The sequence below is a fragment of the Oreochromis aureus genome, linkage group 23 (genome assembly GCF_013358895.1).
Source record: "Oreochromis aureus strain Israel breed Guangdong linkage group 23, ZZ_aureus, whole genome shotgun sequence".
Taxonomy (NCBI): Eukaryota; Metazoa; Chordata; class Actinopteri; order Cichliformes; family Cichlidae; genus Oreochromis; species Oreochromis aureus.
Window position 1 is genome coordinate 31,091,234 of NC_052963.1, and position 18,711 is coordinate 31,109,944.

At 39.0% G+C, this 18,711-nt stretch overlaps 1 protein-coding gene across 1 annotated transcript in view; it reads left to right on the forward strand.

Annotated features, from left to right (window-relative positions):
• Positions 1–18,711, forward strand: part of slc1a7b (solute carrier family 1 member 7b) — a 47,493-nt gene that overhangs the window by 16,096 nt on the left and 12,686 nt on the right. The window contains exons 2-8 of the mRNA XM_039606359.1: positions 1,353–1,432; positions 4,208–4,423; positions 9,919–9,961; positions 10,062–10,293; positions 10,408–10,507; positions 12,747–12,980; positions 13,836–14,030. Coding sequence (XP_039462293.1) covers positions 1,353–1,432; positions 4,208–4,423; positions 9,919–9,961; positions 10,062–10,293; positions 10,408–10,507; positions 12,747–12,980; positions 13,836–14,030 — 1,100 coding nt within the window. The remainder of the gene's footprint in view (positions 1–1,352; positions 1,433–4,207; positions 4,424–9,918; positions 9,962–10,061; positions 10,294–10,407; positions 10,508–12,746; positions 12,981–13,835; positions 14,031–18,711) is intronic.

The window sequence follows — 18,711 nt, forward strand, 5'->3', positions numbered from 1 at the left end:
TCTCTACTGACATAAGCTTGTAGATGATGTGGTGGCTCTTAACATCCTGCTTCACCCAATAGCAAGAAGGGAAAACACTTTCTCCAGCTTCTCTTTTACCAATTCGCCTCCATCCTTCCTTTATATAAGTTCCCATGTTCTTTCTCTCATTCTTTGTGCTTATTGTCAGCGTGCTTCACCAAGTAGAGTGAAATTCAACCAGCATACACCTGCTCCTTGAGAGGATTCAAAAATAGAACACTTGATCCGTGAGTGCTGGATTTGTTTCCCATCTTTTGAGATTTGAGTCTCTAAATGATGCCCAAGCTTGGGCTCTGGGGCACATACTGTTTTGTTACTGTTGAATAGTATGTATCACTACAATTTTACAGAAACAAACCACTTTTCAATACAGGTTGCTACTTGATACTGTGAGCCACTGTTATGCTGCTGCAACCAGCCCTCATCTAAGGGTGTTACATCCATCCTTTAGATGAAATGATCACTTTTTTCTCAAATTCCACGAATTGTTACTGCTGTGAAAATCAAAATTTCAAACACCATTTTGCTTGTTAAACTCAGTGTAAGGACAAAATATTTTGTTTTCTATTTCTGCAAGACTTATGATATTTTGTTTCTCAACCTTGCAGAGGTGTGGAAAGGACAGTGATGAATCAAAAGATTTTCTGTACTAGAAAATCTAGAAAATTTAAGTGTAATTCAGCAACACATTTTTTATAATAGCTTGTGCTGGATATGTATTTTCTTCCTGTATGATGGTGGATGTTAAGAATGCTGGGAGTGAGCAGGAGGGACAGGATTAGAAAGGAGAACATAAGGAGGGAATGCTGAGGCTGAGGTGTTTGGAGACAAAGTTAGAGACACGAGGCTAGGACAGTTTGGAGAACATACAGAGGAAGAAGGCTGAAGATGGAGCTGCCAGGCAGCAGTCAAAGAGCAAGATTTACAGATGTAGTGAAGGATGACATGCAGAGAGTTGGTGTGACAGAGTGCAAGAGATAGGGTGAGATGGAGGTATGATTTAGATAATGTTGGAAAACTGTAAACCTAATTACTTTAAATATTGCATTCACAATGGGAAGCGAATAAAATGCTTTACATGTTTACAATGCAGATTAAAGATGTACCCATTTATTAGCAACGAAGGAAAATAGTCCAGAGTCTCATTTCTGTCCATGAAACTGAATTTTTTCATCTAAACTCTTCAAAAGATAATTCATTATGCGTCACTGTCATGCCCTGCTCCTGTTCATTATTTCTTTTTAAGTAACATAAGGTCCTTTTCAAAAGTCTGCCTGATAGACTTCCTAAAATTACCTGTGACCATTATTTCTCTTCTCTTACCCTGACAGGAGGTGAAGTACTTTCAGTTTCCTGGTGAGCTACTAATGAGGATGCTGAAGATGCTGATTCTCCCGCTCGTCGTCTCCAGGTACCTGCACGTCAGTACAGCTCTAACACAATGACCCAAAAGACATACGCACATTTACAATCTGCTGGTTTGGGATAATTGACATTGGAATCAAGTTTGTCAAAAAAAACGTGAATCTAAAATAAAATATGAATAAAATGATAGATGCAATAAGGCTGTACTTAATTTTAAATCCACGTGAATAGAAAAATAGCAAAATAATTTGATCAGCTGCTTACCTGTGCTTAAACTGACAGTATATGACAGTATAAGTGTCATTTGTAATATTGTTTGCCTTTGATTCATCCTAGCTCCATTTGAGCTTGATCCGTCGATTGAACAGTTCATCTCTGTTTCTTTGTTAGCTCATCGAGTATTAACACCAAAGCTCTCACAGTGTGTTCTCACACAGTGCCTGCTTATTGCTTCTCTTTATCTTAGCTCAGTATTATTAGCCACTATTGTAATATAAACCAAAGATGAAGGTCAGAAGCCTGGAGGGATGGTAGTAGCACAGGTTTATAAACCTCACTGCTTTTTTTTTTTTTTTTTCACTTCCTTTTTAGATTCGTTTTCACCGGCTTGTTACTTTTTGAATGTGGACACTAAAAGCTGTCTGGTCGGTTTAGAAAGTCATTGTGGTTTGGGTTAAAGTACACTCTTTCACACCAGTAACCTTCATGTTGTAAAATTATGTGTTGGAAGTGGGCCCATCTTACTATTATAACACAGTCCTGACAAACGACTGTGTTATGATTTTTTTGCAAAACTGAGATAAGCCTGTGATTTTGAAAAAAGTGCATTATTTTATCCATTGAGAGTGAAAACTTTATGTCTCTCTCCACAGAAAAGACCTCTTTAGACTCAAGTCCATAAAAATTCTCCTTTTTTAAAATGTCAGTGTGCTGCCTGCACGTCTTTACAGTTTGTTTCATTGCTCCAACTTATCTCTATTGGAGCTTTGCTCATAAATCTGTTTATATACCAGTAAAATTACTAACAAACATCCCATGTAAGGAAATGCAGTTTATTATTCAAGACATAAAAGTAGCTCACTGAATAAGATTTTGCATGGAAAAAATACATTTTAAAAGCATTTATTTTCTTATTTGCTGAGAAATACAAAACGCTTCTTCATTAATCTTGTTTTGAGAATTTGTATGTAGTTTAATCTTTGGTTTTGATGATGGTTCTTTAATGATTTGTCTCATTGCATTTCTCTTTTGTTTGCTTTCACAGATGAAACTAACATTTTTACTTTGAGGAATTTACTTTGAACAGTCAGTATGTAGGATATGTCTAAATGATCACCGTCCATATCAGTAGCTTTTGGAGCATCCCTCGTTGTTTTAAAGGGAAATGAAACTGGGAAACAAACCACAGCTTCCTGCATTTGAGTCCAGTGTTTTAACCACCTGATGCTCTTCTCCTATGTGTCCTTTGCTCTTTGCTGTCCGAATACTTTTGTCTGTGTGTTACATTGGTACTAGATCAAAATGTACTCGCATGTAATGTGGAAAAAATGTCACAGATAAATATTAGAATTTTTTAATACCAGCAGTGGCACCACTGCCAAAGCTTAATTTTGATGTATTTACCAATAATAGCTTTCAAACTTCTGAAGTGCTTTTTATTGTTATTCACTCTTAGAAATGTAACAAAATAATATAAATTAAAAACTAAATTGGCAACATTTATGAAACACAAAATTTGTGTTACTGCTAAAACTTTTGAGTTTGAGTAAATTCATATTTGGAATAGAAATACCTTGTGTACTCCTAGTTCAGAAGGAAATTTCTGAAAAGTCTGGCTGTTCACAGAATGCAATATGAAAGTATATTAATAGAAAGCTTAGTGGGAGGGAAAAGTGTGGTAGGAAAAGGTGCACAAGCAACAGGGATAACTGCAGCCTTGAGAGGATTGTCATGAAAAGTTATATTTTATTAAGTCCAAAGTAAATTTAGCTATTTACCAGAAGACTTTCGAGCACTTTTTGCTTCCATTTGCTGAGAAGATTTATGGAGCAGCTGATTTTCTTTTCCACAGGACTTAGGACCTGTCCACAGCACCAAAACTACTACCAAATTCTTTACTGATGATGTTATTGCTGTGCTTGATTGGCCAAGCTGTGGTTTATTGTCAAGAAGATAATAAAAAAATACCCAACCCAACAAAGTACAGACAAACTGAAGGTCGCAATCAAAGCAACCTGGTCTTCGGTAACACCTTAGCAGCGCCACAATCTGATCACCTCTATGCCACACCAGAGTATTGTTTTGAATTTACCAGTCGGTCCATCCATCCATCCAATTTCTTCCACTTATCCAATTCAGGGTCACAGGGGGAATGGAACCCAGCTACCATAGGGGCAGGGCACACCCTGTCTGTCAAAGGGCTAAAACAGAGACACAGACCACATTCACACTCACAGTCACATCTATGGGCAAATTAGAATCCCCAATTAACGCGACCCCACTAACTGAATGGCTGGGCTGTGTTAGGAAGCTGGAGAGTACCTGGAGAGAACCCACACAGACATGCTAACTTCACACAGAAAGTCACGGCCAGATGATGAATTCAAACCCATGAACGAACCATCGATCATCCAGGACCCTCCCAGAACATTTTTGTTCTATGTACATATGTGGCAAGACAGAGCAAATTATATTGCACACCATTAAAATTTTAATTACTGGAATATTTCATCAGTGTTAGAAACTGATATACAGATCCAGGTAACTCAGAGGTGGAAAGGTTGAAATGCATTCAGTCCAAACTTCTTGTTTTTTCTTTCAGTTTGATGTCAGGATTGGCAGCTCTCGATGCAAAATGTTCCAGTCGCCTCGGTCTGATAACAGTATCGTATTACCTGTGGACCACCTTTGTGGCTGTGATTGTGGGGATCATCATGGTCTCCATCATCCACCCAGGAGGTGCAGCCCAAAAAGAGGACTCAGAGGACAGCGGCAAACCCATCATGAGTTCTGCAGATGCACTACTCGACCTGATCCGGTGAGATTAGAACATTTGTCTAAGTTTTCTGAAGAATTATCTCCAGGCCATGAATTAAACACAAATGCGACTTTGACTCATTTGATGACAGTAGAAACAAAGCACATACTGCTACAGGGGCTGAATTAGCATGTGCTGTGTGAGATATCTCATGGATTTCTGTTCAGTTTAACCAGTGATTTAAGAATGAGGTTTGTTCTGTGGTCTTTACTTCATTCATGCAAACAAAGGGTCAAACTGAGTCAAGACAGGCAGAGAAATCTCATCATTTAGCATGGATACCAGACTCAAAAATACTGCCCAGATAGTGGAGGATAGGTACTCCAGGTCTTTTCTTTGAATCTTTCTCAAAAACATGTAAACACTTGCCAAAATAATCAAAAGTTCCATTGCTGTAGTTCACACTTCACCGTCTGTCTCAACAGCAGTATTTTGGCATGATGACACACATCCTGAAAACTGAAAACAGGAAAACAGATTTTTTTTTTTTTTTTTTTTTTTTAAATAAAATACCTGGACAAGTTTCAAAAGTACGTTATTTCTTGGCGATTACTTTGAGCTAATAATTTAACTCACAATGGGTCGGTTAATGCTCCTCTCAGCTAGCGAAATTGATCTTTAATCAGCAGAATAGATTTTATAACATAATTGGGAAATGGCTTTTACCGAGATCACCTTTTAACATGATAAACTTGCATTAGGTAACATAATGTGCCGGGGAACGGTGGCTGCTGAAAATGGGGCTCTGTACACATACATAGATAATCCATTAAGAATCACAAATTATTTATTTTACTTGTCATTTTTTTACATCATAAATAAAGAAACAGGAAATGTGCTTTTCTTTCAAAACTTGCAGATTTTAAAGTGACCCTAAACTAAGGGTAAGTAGGTGATGGTGTGTTTGTAGAGCAGACACAATCCTGACCGCACCCTAGTTTTTCAGACTGTTCGGATTTGTAACAAATCCCGAGAGAGGATTAAATATATTGGTTGTCTTAAACTATTCAGTTCCCGTATTCTGGGATGACTTCATTGTTGACTAAAAACCATTTAATCTTCTTTAATAGAAGATGGTACTCAGTTTCTCATAAGCAGTATCTGTAAACAGGACTATTAACTGTCACCTGGCGTACTCCGAGTCTCTGTATCTGTTTGCTTGTCTAATCCAAGCATCTGATTTCAGGCTGTTTATTTGGATGGTGAGTCTGAAGCCAGTAATCAGAGCAGTGACCTTAAAAACTCTGTCAGTAAAAACTAACTGATGGAAGTGTGGCATGTGTTTGATTTTTTGGAGTTGAAGTCTGCAGTTCCACAGTTTGACATTCAAATACAATACTAAGTGCTGCTGGTTGTGACTAGTTTCACAATCTGTTCAATAGTAGGAACACGTCCTTAGTGCTTTTGTGTAAACTATATTGAAATCTATTTTACACATTAAAACTACTGTATTCTGTTCTATTCTATTCTATTCTATTCTAGAAATTTCCTTTATGTCAAGTTGTCCAAAGCCTGGAATAGTTTGCAGCCAGTAAAATTAATAGAATTAAACAGACAGATAATAATAGAAAAAAATGTCCATACTGCCATGTTATTTTGACATTTTTGACAAAACAAAACTCACGTGTACGTAGTCTAACCAATCCAATATTACATTTCCACCTCCCCAAATGATTTGTTCATATTACTGTCTTTTCAATCATATTACATTTCAGAAAATGAACTCTCTAAAGTCTCATGTATCATTGGAAGCTAAAGTCAAGCTTCCCTTTATAAACTAAAAAATCCTCTTTGAATGAACATAAAAAATAAATGAAAGGATTTCCACATGATTAAAATGCAATTCTGTTATTCCAACTTAATGTACTTGAGTTGGACCAACGTAATTTAATTCATGATGAATCAAATTATTTACTGTAGTTGAATCCAACTTAATTTATTTAAGTTAATCCAACCCATGCAAATTAGGTTAGTTCCACAAAAATACTTAATGCTAATAGAAAGCCATTTATTAATGTGGAAATCCTTCCCGTCATTATTTTAAGACCATTTTTTGGAGTGTTCAACAAAGTCTAGAGTTTGGTTAACTAAAAAATGAATGGATTTATAAAAACTTTTACATAGTTGTCACTCCATCCATCCTATTACCTTTATTATGTTCGTGGGGGGGCTGGAGCCTATCCCAGATGTTATAGGGCAAAAGGCAGGGTACACCCTGGACAAGTCGCCAGTCTATCCCAGGGCTAACACAGAGAGACAGTCAACCATTTGCACTCACATTCACACTTATGGGTAATTTAGAATTACCAATTAATCTGACCCCACTAACTACATGTCTTTGGACTGTGGGAGGAAACCAGAGTACCCAGAGTGTCAAGAACTAAGGTTCACACGCAAAGATGGGACCCAAAAGCAAACTCAATATGAAATTCACGTGAATTATGTACAGATTTATTTCTTTAAAATAAACGATCAGGAACCACCAAGGAAACAAGAATATAACTCAAGCCGAGGAAACCGGGAACTGAAATGCCCTGGGAAGCTGTGACTGGGACCGTGGGAAGAATCAGAGTTAGGGGAGGGTGTCCATGGGAAAAATCTTAGGAGGGAGAGTTCTCTCGCATACAAAACACTTAGGACAACAGGCAGTGGATGTCTTCAACTGCCGGATGGCGACCTGGGCACAAGTGTGTAATATTAACACGGGTCAAAGAATACTTGAATAAATTCAGAGCTTAGGAGAGCAAAGTTTCCACCAAGAATGACTAACGGACTGGCGTGGAGCAGCTGTCTGCGCTGGGTCAAATAGTCCTCCTGCAATTGCCTGGGATGGAATACAGGTGCAATGCTGGTGGCCTGACCCGAGGGCACGGTCACCAAGGCAACCCAAACACTCCCCGGATACTGCTCTCACGGACCATGACACAGAGAGAACCCACGCAAGCACGGGGAGAACACGCAAACTCCACACAGAAGCAGTGCTAACCACCACCCCACCAAGCTGTCAATCAGCACTAAAAGAAAAGTAGGAAAGCTATGATTACAAGGCTTGATACAGAATTTTCTTTATATTTTTGTCCTTCACAAGTGTGTGGATGCTTTTCAGCCTCTTATAACCCCAGTGGTTTGAAATCTCATATGACCTTGTGAATTTTCGCGAGTCCGGGCAAATAGCTACTCTTCCTGGATTGTGTCATGTCATCTCAACAAGAATAGATAAAGCCACTGAATTTCATGCAGATCCTGCCTGTAGTCCTGTAGATGTAACGACCACTCAATTTCTTTTTTTTTTAGTGTATCATTATGTCCTATTCTGAATTTCTAGAAAATAAATGGCAGACCTTTGGAGTGCATCTCGTTTGAGGTTTCTAACATTAGCAGCTTTAAGCTCCAAGTCATACCACATAAATTATATCTTCTTTTGAAATTTAATATCTCCCCTTCATTTTAAAGCGGAAGCCTGCACTATTCATAGTGTATCAGTAATTCAAATGCAATTTAGGTTCATTTTGTCAAATGTGCAAGTAATTCAAATTCTAAGTAAGGGCTGAGGTAAAGTGACCTTTTTTGGGAGGTTATTGTCAGACCTGAACATTAAGCATGGTGTCTGTCTGGCAAAATCATTGTTTTTCAAGTTACTTTTTGGAAAGCCAACCCCATGCTTGCGTGAGAAGAAAGTTTAGCTTGAGCAACCAAAGGCAATTGGAAAAGGTTAAGGTGAGGTTTTGGTCAAGGTTTAAAAAACTGATGAAATTGAAACAGGACTATTACTCTAAACAACTGTGAAAATGATGTGAGTTCAAGCTTTCCAAGTCGGTGCTTCCAACTTCTGAATTGCACAACTTCAGCAACCGCAGGCAAACAATTCAATTTAGTTCGTTTAGACGAGAGCATAAATATCACTGCTTTGTATCAGACAACAGCCAAGGGTTTTTTTTTTACCCTGAAGTCATAATATGATATTCTTGTTTTTATTACGCACACTGTGTTTCAGTGTAAAAACCCAAGTTCAATTTGTTAATCTAATATTGATTTGAAAAATAGGAATGTAAATGTTTTAGAAAAAATGCTTGTTAGTACATAGTTTAATAAAGTCACAATCTTTAGTTGGGAGAACTTGGCTTTTACATTTGCCAAGGAAACCGAGCCCACTGCATGTGTAGAAAGGAGGCAGAGGAGTAGCTAAATAATAATAATAAAAGTTGCAGATTTGCCTTTCCTGTTTTGCTCTTCTTTGTTTTATTTTTGTTTTTGTTTTGTATGATGTTTTTTTTACTTATCTGTTGGCCTAAAAACAACCCTGCAGTTCATTCAAAATTCTTCATGTTTTGAAAACAAGTGGGGAGTGACAAAAGATCTCACTATTGCCAAAACTTCAAATGGAAACATTCTGTGTAAACATGAAACATTGCCGGGTTTGACTAAACAGAGGATGAGTATGAATTGTTTTATATTAAGCATACACGTAGGTTGAAAAACTACAATAATATACTGTAGTACCACTTTGTGTGAATGAAGCTGATTTTTTAAGTTTTCTTTTAATTTTGCGAATAGTTATGCAATAGGTAACGATGTATTTTTTGTTCTGGTCACAGAACACTGGATCATCTCTATATCCGCTTGAGGATATTTGATGAAGTGTGGGATTCCCTCAGGGTGTCTTTCAGAGGGTGCTTCAGGGGTACATTATTGTGGGCTGTGCTGTCCTTGTACAGCTCCAGTGAGACCTTGGCTCTAAGTTCAGCCAAGGGGTAGAGGGTGTCAATTCAGCTGTCTCAGGTTCTCACAGATGATGTGGTTCTATTTGCTTTTTTTAGTGGTGATCAGTCGATCTGGTAGAGCACAAAGAAATAAGATCACAGATACAATCAGCAGAAATGGGTTTCTTCTAAAGGGTGTTTGGGGTTTCCCTTAGCGACAGGTCCTCCACATCAAAAAGAGTCGACTGAGCTGCTTCAGGTATTTGACGATGGCTCGTTGACCTGGAGGCGGAGGTGAAGTGTTTTGGATATTTCCCCCTGGGAAAAATCCATGGGGCAAACTCCGGACACGTTGGAGAGAACAGTTCTCTTGACTTTTTGGGAATGGCTTCGCACCTTCCGGTAACAGCTGGAAGAGGTCATTGGTGAGAGGGATAATCAGCAGACAATGGACGGATGGAATAATTATGTCTCCTGACACTACCTATCGTGGAAAGATTTCATGGTTTTATTTTCTCCATTACAGGCATCTGGCCTTCATTATTGCACAGTTTCCAAATGATGATAATTTTGTCCTTGGAATCAAGGACAGTATCTGACTCCATTAGAAAAGAGGAATGGATTAATACAGTAGAGAGTTCCTTTGTGCAGATATTTCCAAAATAAGGTCACAGGAGGTCTACTGAGTTTGGTGTCTGTATGTATGCGCTGCATTGGTCAGCTCAATATTTTAGTAGCTTGCATTGTGTTCAAGCTTTTAGAATGATTCATTAAATGTATGCGCTTGCCTTGCAGCAACATGTTTCCAGCAAATCTGGTCCAGGCCACATTTCAGCAGGTATGACCTCTGATGACACAAACTGCAGTTTCAGATACAAAGGTTTACATTTTGTAGGACTTCTTTTTTAAGAACAACTCTTTCTGTTCCCTGGCAACAGTATCGAACAAGCAGCGAGTACATAGTGAAGCCCAGACCGACAGTGCGTCAGGCCCAGGCAGAGTCCACCACACGGCGGGCACTCGTCTACGGTATTCAGGACGACAACGGAACCGACATCCAGAATTTTGCTCTTGACCTGACTCCGCCCCCTGATGTTCTCATACGGACACGAGAAGGAACAAGTGATGGAATGAACGTCCTTGGAATTGTTATTTTTTCAGCCACCATGGGTAAAAACATGCATTGTTCTTATCTGACATTTCTTGAATAGGTCTTGCCTGAAATAAAGAAATTTAAATGATTTTATCCATCATTGTTTCAGAGGTTTTTCTTTGTTTTCACAGGTATTATGTTAGGAAGGATGGGGCCAAATGGCAGTGCCTTGGTAAACTTCTGCCAGAGCCTGAATGAAGCTGTTCTTAGGATTGTCGCCATTGTTATATGGTAATTGTAAAGTATTATTTTTTCTACTTGAAAAAGCTATGAAAGAATTTTCTAAGAAACCTAACCAACATAAGCCGTTTAGACAAGAACTCTACGTATTATCAGCAGAATCAGGTTGAGACATGGTTAACCTTTCTTTCACTTTCTATATTGGATGATTCAAAGTGAGAATGAGTCTGAGTGCAAATAGCAAGTTATTATTAGCTAATTACAAAGGAATATCGAAGTAAATCATTTTCAGAGAAACTGTTTTATTAAAAAAAAACCTGAGAGAGCTGAACTGCCTTATAGTCAGGATGTTATTGTTTGGAGGATCTTATTCTGTGATTAGAACATGTTTACAGAGCCACAGCATCTTATACAGTCCCAATCAAAAGTTTAAGACCACTTGAAAACATGGCAAAAAATCATATTTTGCATGGTTGGAGCTTCAACATGCAACTAGAAGAAATGGGAGTGAGACAAGACTTTTTTTTAAGTATGCAATTTATTGAAAACAACACTTAAACTGAAACAGGTTGATTTACAGCTGATCAAAAGTTTAGGACCACACCCCCCCAAAAAAACCCGTAAACCCCCCCAAACCAGAAATCAAAGTTCCAAACATGAACTCAGTAATTAGTAGCTCCACCATTATTGTTGATCACTGTTGATCAAATTCGTTGCAGCATGCTTGATGCAAGCGTTTCCATGAATGAGGGGAGGGGAACATTTCTCCAAGTGGTGAAGATGGCCCAATCTACTGTCTGGAACTGTTGTCCATTTTTGTAAACTTCCCTTGCCATCCATCCCCAAAGGTACTCAATTGGATTTAGATCAGGGGAACACGCAGGATAAGAGTGATGTTAATCTCCTGGAAGAAGTCCCTTGTCCTGAAGGCATTGTGTATTGTGTAGCATTGTCCTGTTAAAAAACTCAGTCGTTACTACAGATGAGGGCCCTCAGTCATGAAGGATGCTCTCTGCAACATCTGGACATAGCCAGTGGTCGTTTGACGCCCCTGCACCTCCTGAAGCTCCATTGTTCCACTGAAGGAAAAAGTACCCCAGACCATTATGGCGTCCCCTCCACTGTGGCACATAGAAAACATCTCAGGTGGGATCTGCTTGTCATGCCAGTAACGTTGGAAACCATCAGAACCATTAAGGTTACATTTTTTCTCTACAGTATTTTTCTCTTCTTCCACCTTTCAATGTCCCATGTTTGGAGCTCTCTTGCAAACGGTCAGTTCTGTGGCGTTCAAGGAGATGAAGCCTTTAAAGCCGTTTTTTGTTTTCGAAGCCCTTCAGTCTCAGATGCCCTCTGATGGTTATGGGGCTGCAGTCAGAACCAGTAACGGCCTTAATTTGGGTCAAGGATCGTCCAGTGTCTTGATTGACAGCCAATTGGATCCTCCGGCTCAGTGCTGGGGAAGTTTTGGGGGATCTTCCAGAATCATTTAAAAAATTAGAAATTACTCCCTTACTGCGTTCCACCTCAGCAGCGATGGTGCACTGTGAGAAACTCTGCTTATGCAGTTCAACATCAGAAGGTCATGACAGTGTGACTACCTGACAGAAAATGACAATGAATCCAAATTTTTGCCAAGATTTGGGCTTTTAAAGGCATGTGGTCCTAAACTTTTAATCAGCTGCAAAACAGCCTGTTTCAGTTTAAGCGTTGTTTTCAATAAATTGCATGCTCAAAAAATGTTTTGAAATGTCTCACTCCCATTTCTTCTTGTTGCATGTTGAAGCTCTACGCTATACTTGAAACCTTGTTAAGATCCAACCATGCAAAATAAAAAATTTTGCAATTTTTCAAGTGGTCTTAAACTTTTGATCTTGACTGTATATGCACATTAATAAATATTAAAAATGTGTCAGTCTAATATTTACACATTAAGTGGGATTAATTCCACTATTATAATCTGGTCATTTTTTCCTAGTATGTTATGTTATGTGTATCCAGGTATATTGCAATTTAATATTTTTTCAGAGCAAGAAAAAATAAAGGATTTAGTCTTAGACAATCCTGTCACTCTTACTTTTAAAGCTCAATCGCTAAAAATAACTACCTCTATCCTTCTTGACAGACTGCCCGCATATGTTCACATGCCCCTAATCTAATTATTTAAAAAAAAAGGACATTGTTGCTTCTTAGTGTAAAACTCTGAGTATGGCTTCTTTTCTCCCATCATCCCAGAAAATCTAAGACTTATAACTGCCATCTTGACACTTGATTGTCTTCATCTCCTCAGGTATTTTCCATTTGGTATTGTTTTCCTGGTGGCTGGAAAGATCCTGGAAATGAGTGATCCCTCAGCCATGGGGAAGAAGCTCGGTTTCTATGCCGTCACTGTGGTGTTTGGTTTAGTGCTGCACGGCTTGTTTATCCTGCCTGCTATGTACTTCTTCATCACCAAAAAGAGTCCCATTGTTTACATACGGGGAATCCTGCAAGCCCTGCTCATTGCACTGGCAACCTCCTCCAGGTAAAGAAACTTATTATAGAGAGAATGAATGTGTTACAAAAGGAAAACATCAGTAACTCATTTTATCATCTCATTTGTGAGTCAAAATAAAACATCCCAGAGTCTTAACAACACTTATTCTTTTCTTCCTTTTTACTGGAACGTTACTGTGAAAAATCTCAAAGGGCTGTTGGCTGATCAGAAAACATCTGGTGTGTGGGAAGAGAGGGGAAAGTAAAAGACTATTCCACGTGTCTTTAAACAGGCTCCACTGATGCTTGTGTATCATGTGTGCATGCTGACAGATCATATTCTATAAAGCAAACAAGCTTTAGTTTTAATTTAGATGACCATGTCAGTGTTTTCGCATGTATTTAGCCAAGCTACACTGGCAGAGATTGTGTTTGCTGTGGTAGATCTGTGACTGCCTTCATTTGTATCTCGTGTGTAAAAGAATGAAAACAAGTGGTAGGTAGGGAAGCTCTAAAGTGAAAAACACAACAGTATACTTTAGAAAATGCACCTCAACAATATGTGATTTGACATAAACTGGTTAAACCCCTCCAAAAGCATTCCCATGGTCTATTAATGTTGACATTTTAAACAAATCATTCCTTGTTGCATAAGCAGACTGACAAAGACTGGGTTCTTCTGAGGTCTTTGAGGTCAGAGTGGCTTCATCACGTATGCATGTGTTTGCTAGACTCAGATTAGTAAAAAGCATCTGCTGCATGCTGTCATGCAAAGCATTACTATTCTTAGTCAGCATGAATGAACAGATTGTATTTGTTTGCATGCATGCCTGAGAGAAATTAGGAGGCTTCATATTTATTTTTTATTAACTGTCCTCTCTGTCTTTTTCTTCGTTTTCCTCAGCTCAGCCACTTTGCCTATAACCTTCAAGTGCCTCTTAGAGAACAACCACATTGACCGTCGCATCATCCGTTTCGTGCTACCCGTGGGTGCAACCATCAATATGGACGGCACCGCTCTCTATGAGGCTGTTGCAGCGATATTCATTGCACAAGTTAATAATTATGAGCTGGACTTTGGTCAGATCATCACCATCAGGTCAGTAAAGCTTTTTTAAATGTAATTTTATTTTACTTTATTTATTTATTTATTTTGACAAAGCCATGTAAGTATCATTGAATATTTTAAGTCATTCATATGCTGTACATTAATCACGCTGGAAGTCCTGTTCTGATCAGAGGGCTGCACTAACTCTAACTTGCACCGAGAGCAAGCATCACCTTCTGTGTCAAACTGAACCGCCTTTCATGTCAAGGATCATCACTGGTGGTTAGACCTCGGTGTCAGGCTCCAACTTAAAGACCGAACAGCAGGTTTCAATTGAAGGGCTTGCAGTGTCCAAAACAGAAGGTATTTATCTTGCAGTGTGCCTCGAATTTGTTCGGGAGGTGGTGAAGAGATTTAGTGTACCATCCTGAGTTTTCTGAGGAAAAACATTCGCTACAAACCACCTGAACTGTGATATGTAAAATCGTGTACACACTGAAGATGCGGGAGTGTGTTTTTGCCACATCAACACAATGCTCATCACCACAACACCCTGTTCATCAGATTTGTCTCTCAGGGACTTCTTTTCCTTTCACAAAATAAAATTGCAGTTGAAGAGTTTCAATTTTAGACAGTTGTCAGCAGCTGAAATCTGTTTATAATGCTGCTTTATGTTTTTGTGTTGAAGCTGAAAAAATGTTTGAAAGCCCATCCCAGTGATTCACTGTTGCAGCAGAGAGCTGCTCAAGCACAGCAATGGATGCACATAAAAGAATGGCTCATCATGCTGATCATCACAGAGACTCAAGCTTGAGAAAGAATACGCTGATGAATGTATTATTGTGCCTGCTGGTGTGAATGACAGCCAGACCTCAGGCCTCGCTGAACTGAGAGGCTGCAACTCCTGAAGGGACTTTTTCAATAAATTTTTCCAGTATAATCAATCAACTACAGCAAACTATGGGCTAAAAACTAAGCTCAGTAGCCACACATGTAGTTTTAATTGTTTATCATATCAAACTAATATGTGTAAAATTGCAAACTGCATCTGTTTGATGCTCACAGTGGACATTGCTGTTGCTGGTTTTGGAGCTTTAGAAGGGAAATGTAGACTTCTACCAACAAATCTATTGAAGCATACCGATGCCTTCAAGATTAAAACAAAAAAAGAAGAAGAAGTAGATAAAATAATGTTAAGCCCCGTTTAACCACTACTTATAAACACTATTTCTGTGTGGGAAACAACATCTACTGGTGTTGAACATGCAGAGGTGGCTTGCTGGAAGACAGATGTGGAAAAATAAATCACAGAAAACAAAGAAGGGCTTATAACAGATGGAAATAAATAAAAATAACAAATAAATGACCTGCTGGCATTACTTGAGAAAATAAATATAATAAAGGAGATGAAGTAAACCCACACTCTGATACATTTTCTCAGTCAAGTGTCTCATTTCCCTGCGGACTCTGCTGGTGATAAGAAAAAAGTACTACAGAGAACTACAGTGAATCTTTGATCAGGCTCCCATGGTCTGGTTGACAAAATGCTAATGGAGGATACTGTCTTTCTGAGATTCTTTAGAAAAAGCAAAGAAAAGTAGAACTTTTCTCAAATTCAGTATTAGTGTAAGAGGCTGGCCCTGCAGATGCAAATGTATGGAGGACAGAGGAGAGAGGAGGCTTCTGTAGGAACTATAATCAAGGATGCACAGATGTATCTTTTGCTGAAGTGTCTTTACCTTCAACTCTTTTTCACATTGTGTAATGTTGTGAAAATAATTAAGTGGCTGTAAAGAAAAAAATAAAAAATGCCATGGGCACTGTTACCCCTGTGTACACCTATATATGGGCTATAATAAAATTATTTATGACGCAGGTGTATAATACATCGTGTTTAATTGGTTTTCATTGCTTTAAAATCCATCCATCCATCCATCCATTCGCTTCCGCTGATCCTTTCCAGGGTCGCGGGGGGCGCTGGAGCCTATCCCAGCTGTCATAGGGCGAGAGGCGGGGTACACCCTGGACAGGTCGCCAGTCTGTCGCAGGGATGAGGCTCCAAATGCCTGCTTCCTTGACTCCTCTGTCCTTGTGTTTTCTCCTTGCCTCCTCTGCTCAGATCTGTGGTAGAAGGAACTAACATGTGAAAACTGAAAACTTTGTAAATCTCTGCATGAGAACCAGTTTTTCCATAAAAAATGAGAAAAATTGACAAGTGGAGGACAAAGGAAGGCTGTTATTAGCCAGAGTACGCTTTTATACATGTAGTATAAACATAACAGCTTATCTCACTGAAGAGCTATGTGGCCTCAATAAACCAGTATATTCCCGGGATATCATGGTTGAGCTTCTGACCCTAACTCCCATTTCATCATTTCACCCCAGACTGTGGTGTAGTGAGTTGTGGGATCATCTCTTCGTCAAACTGCATCCAGATATCCGATGTGCCAACATTTTACACCAGATAAGAGGTGTTAGGGTTCAATGTTGAGAGAAGAATCCATAAATAACCACAGATCCGGTCCGGTGTGCAATTAGACAGTATTTTAATAAACACATGTGTGAGTCCGACCGCTGTGCAGATTTCAGCGTCGAACTGAACTTACAATCATTAGACAAGGTTTTATAGGGGTAGGACAACAAAGCCCCCTCTTTTGCAAAACAGACAATAGTACAGCTTACGTCAATCCAAACCACAAAATGTTCCATGAACTTTAACATAGCTTTAAAGAACATTGTCTTCGGGTCGGTGCTTCCCCTCAGCTCGTCTTTGCTGTCGCTCGTCTGGTGCACTTCCTCTAAGTACGTCGGCACACATCTTCACTTCTGCCCTACCAAAATAGATCTACCATGGTGTGTATGTGTGTGTGCGTGCACGTGCGAGGGCGCGTGCATGCTGTGTACTGCGTACGTGTCATGACCTCTCACTATTTGTCTGTCTGTGCGTGCAGAGTTTGCATCTGCTTTCTGAACCTTAGTTGACCTCAACTTAAGCAACCAACCAGGCTAAGGCCATCCTGTGTGTAATGATCTTGACTTATATGTAAAATATATAACAACTGTTTCAGTCTACCACAACTACTTAAGGCTTAATCCGCAATAAATGCATACTAAACACCCTGCTCTTCACTTGCACTCACTCTGCTTTCGGTTTCACTTCTGCAAAAGCATGTAACTTCCTGTCCCTGCAGTCAGCTTCTCACCCACTGAAACGGTAATGATGATTATAAAAATAGCAGCAAATAATAGCAGGAAAATATTTCTATTCCCCACACTCCCACCCTCGACCTCTGGACCACCAGAGGTCGCAATACATTATGTTGGGTCACTCCTTGGCCCATTCAGCTGCTTCCCTGTCCACCCCTGACGTCATGGACATTAGGATCACTTTTCCCACTCTGACCCTCTCTCGGCATTCTGTGATTTAGCGAACCAGACAACCCCATGTCATCTAGATGGTCTTAATAATAAAAGGCCCACTCCCACTTGAGAACACTTCATGCTTAAGTGGTCTCTGCTCCTCTTCTGGGTCCCTCTCTTCTGGGCTTCCTGCAAAGGATAGAAAACACTTTCTCCCTACTATGCTCTAAGTTACTCTGTTCCTCAATTGTTCTCTTCATTCAAACCTGATTCAACCTAATATTACTCAAAACATGAACCTAATTTCATATTTGGTTTTTGACTTTTATTTTCAAATCTTAATCAACCGTACTCAGCATTTGTAAAACTCTTAAAAGCACTGCCTTTAAGAGAATCGAAGGAAGCACGTCTCTGCATGTGCTTCCTCTTGCTCCTTATCTGATCACCCACATCCTGTACACAAACTGTCACTGCTGCAAGGGCCTCTCATCTAAAGTCACCTATCACAAGAAAATGTATCAAGGAAATCATTATACCTGCTTATTCTACTAAAGGATAAAAAAAAAAAAAAAAACAACCACTTTAATCATTACATGTAAACACATAGTTAATTGCTCCTAGATAAACTTCATCATAGCTAAAAGCTGAACTCTAACTGTATTTTGAACTCCCATTTCCTGGGTGATAACCTGTTTGAATATATCATTTTATTTCATTTTGCTGCTCTTAATGTAATGGTACATTCTAATTATATTTTATCAGTCATTATATTTTATCAGTCTTAACCAAAATACATAAGCTTTCCCCCTTTGGACCTGGTTTAAAGCAAAAAAAACCTCGGTCACTTCGACAAGCGTTCGTTATTCTGTAGCTGCATTTTATATAATAAGACTCATTTAGAGCTGCATGTGTTATCTCAATATTTTACATGTCACACAGTTTAGTCACAACCCAACTCCTATTCAGTTCCTCTTGTCTGTCACTTGTTACCGGGCCAACTCAAATTCGGTTAAAAGCTAAAGGAATTTCAGTCTTTTTGCCTCAAGTCAATACTGTCATGTGTGTTAAGAACTCCATATGTCTGTAAGCGTGTGCAATCCTTCAATAACTCAGGTCATTCTCACAGTAGATGCTAATCATAATGTTAACCAAAAGTTTGTGACCCTCAAGAGACGACTCTCTGAGCCAAAACTCCGTTAAAGGCACCAAAATGCAATGTGTATGAAAAAATCATTTCTACATATATAATCTCCAATATTATTCATTTAAGTCAGCGAGACTTTTAACCTCCTCATAAAAGCTCTCCTCTACCCTAGAACTAAATCTATTTACTATCTGTTTCTAAAGCCTACATTATAACAACATTCTAACA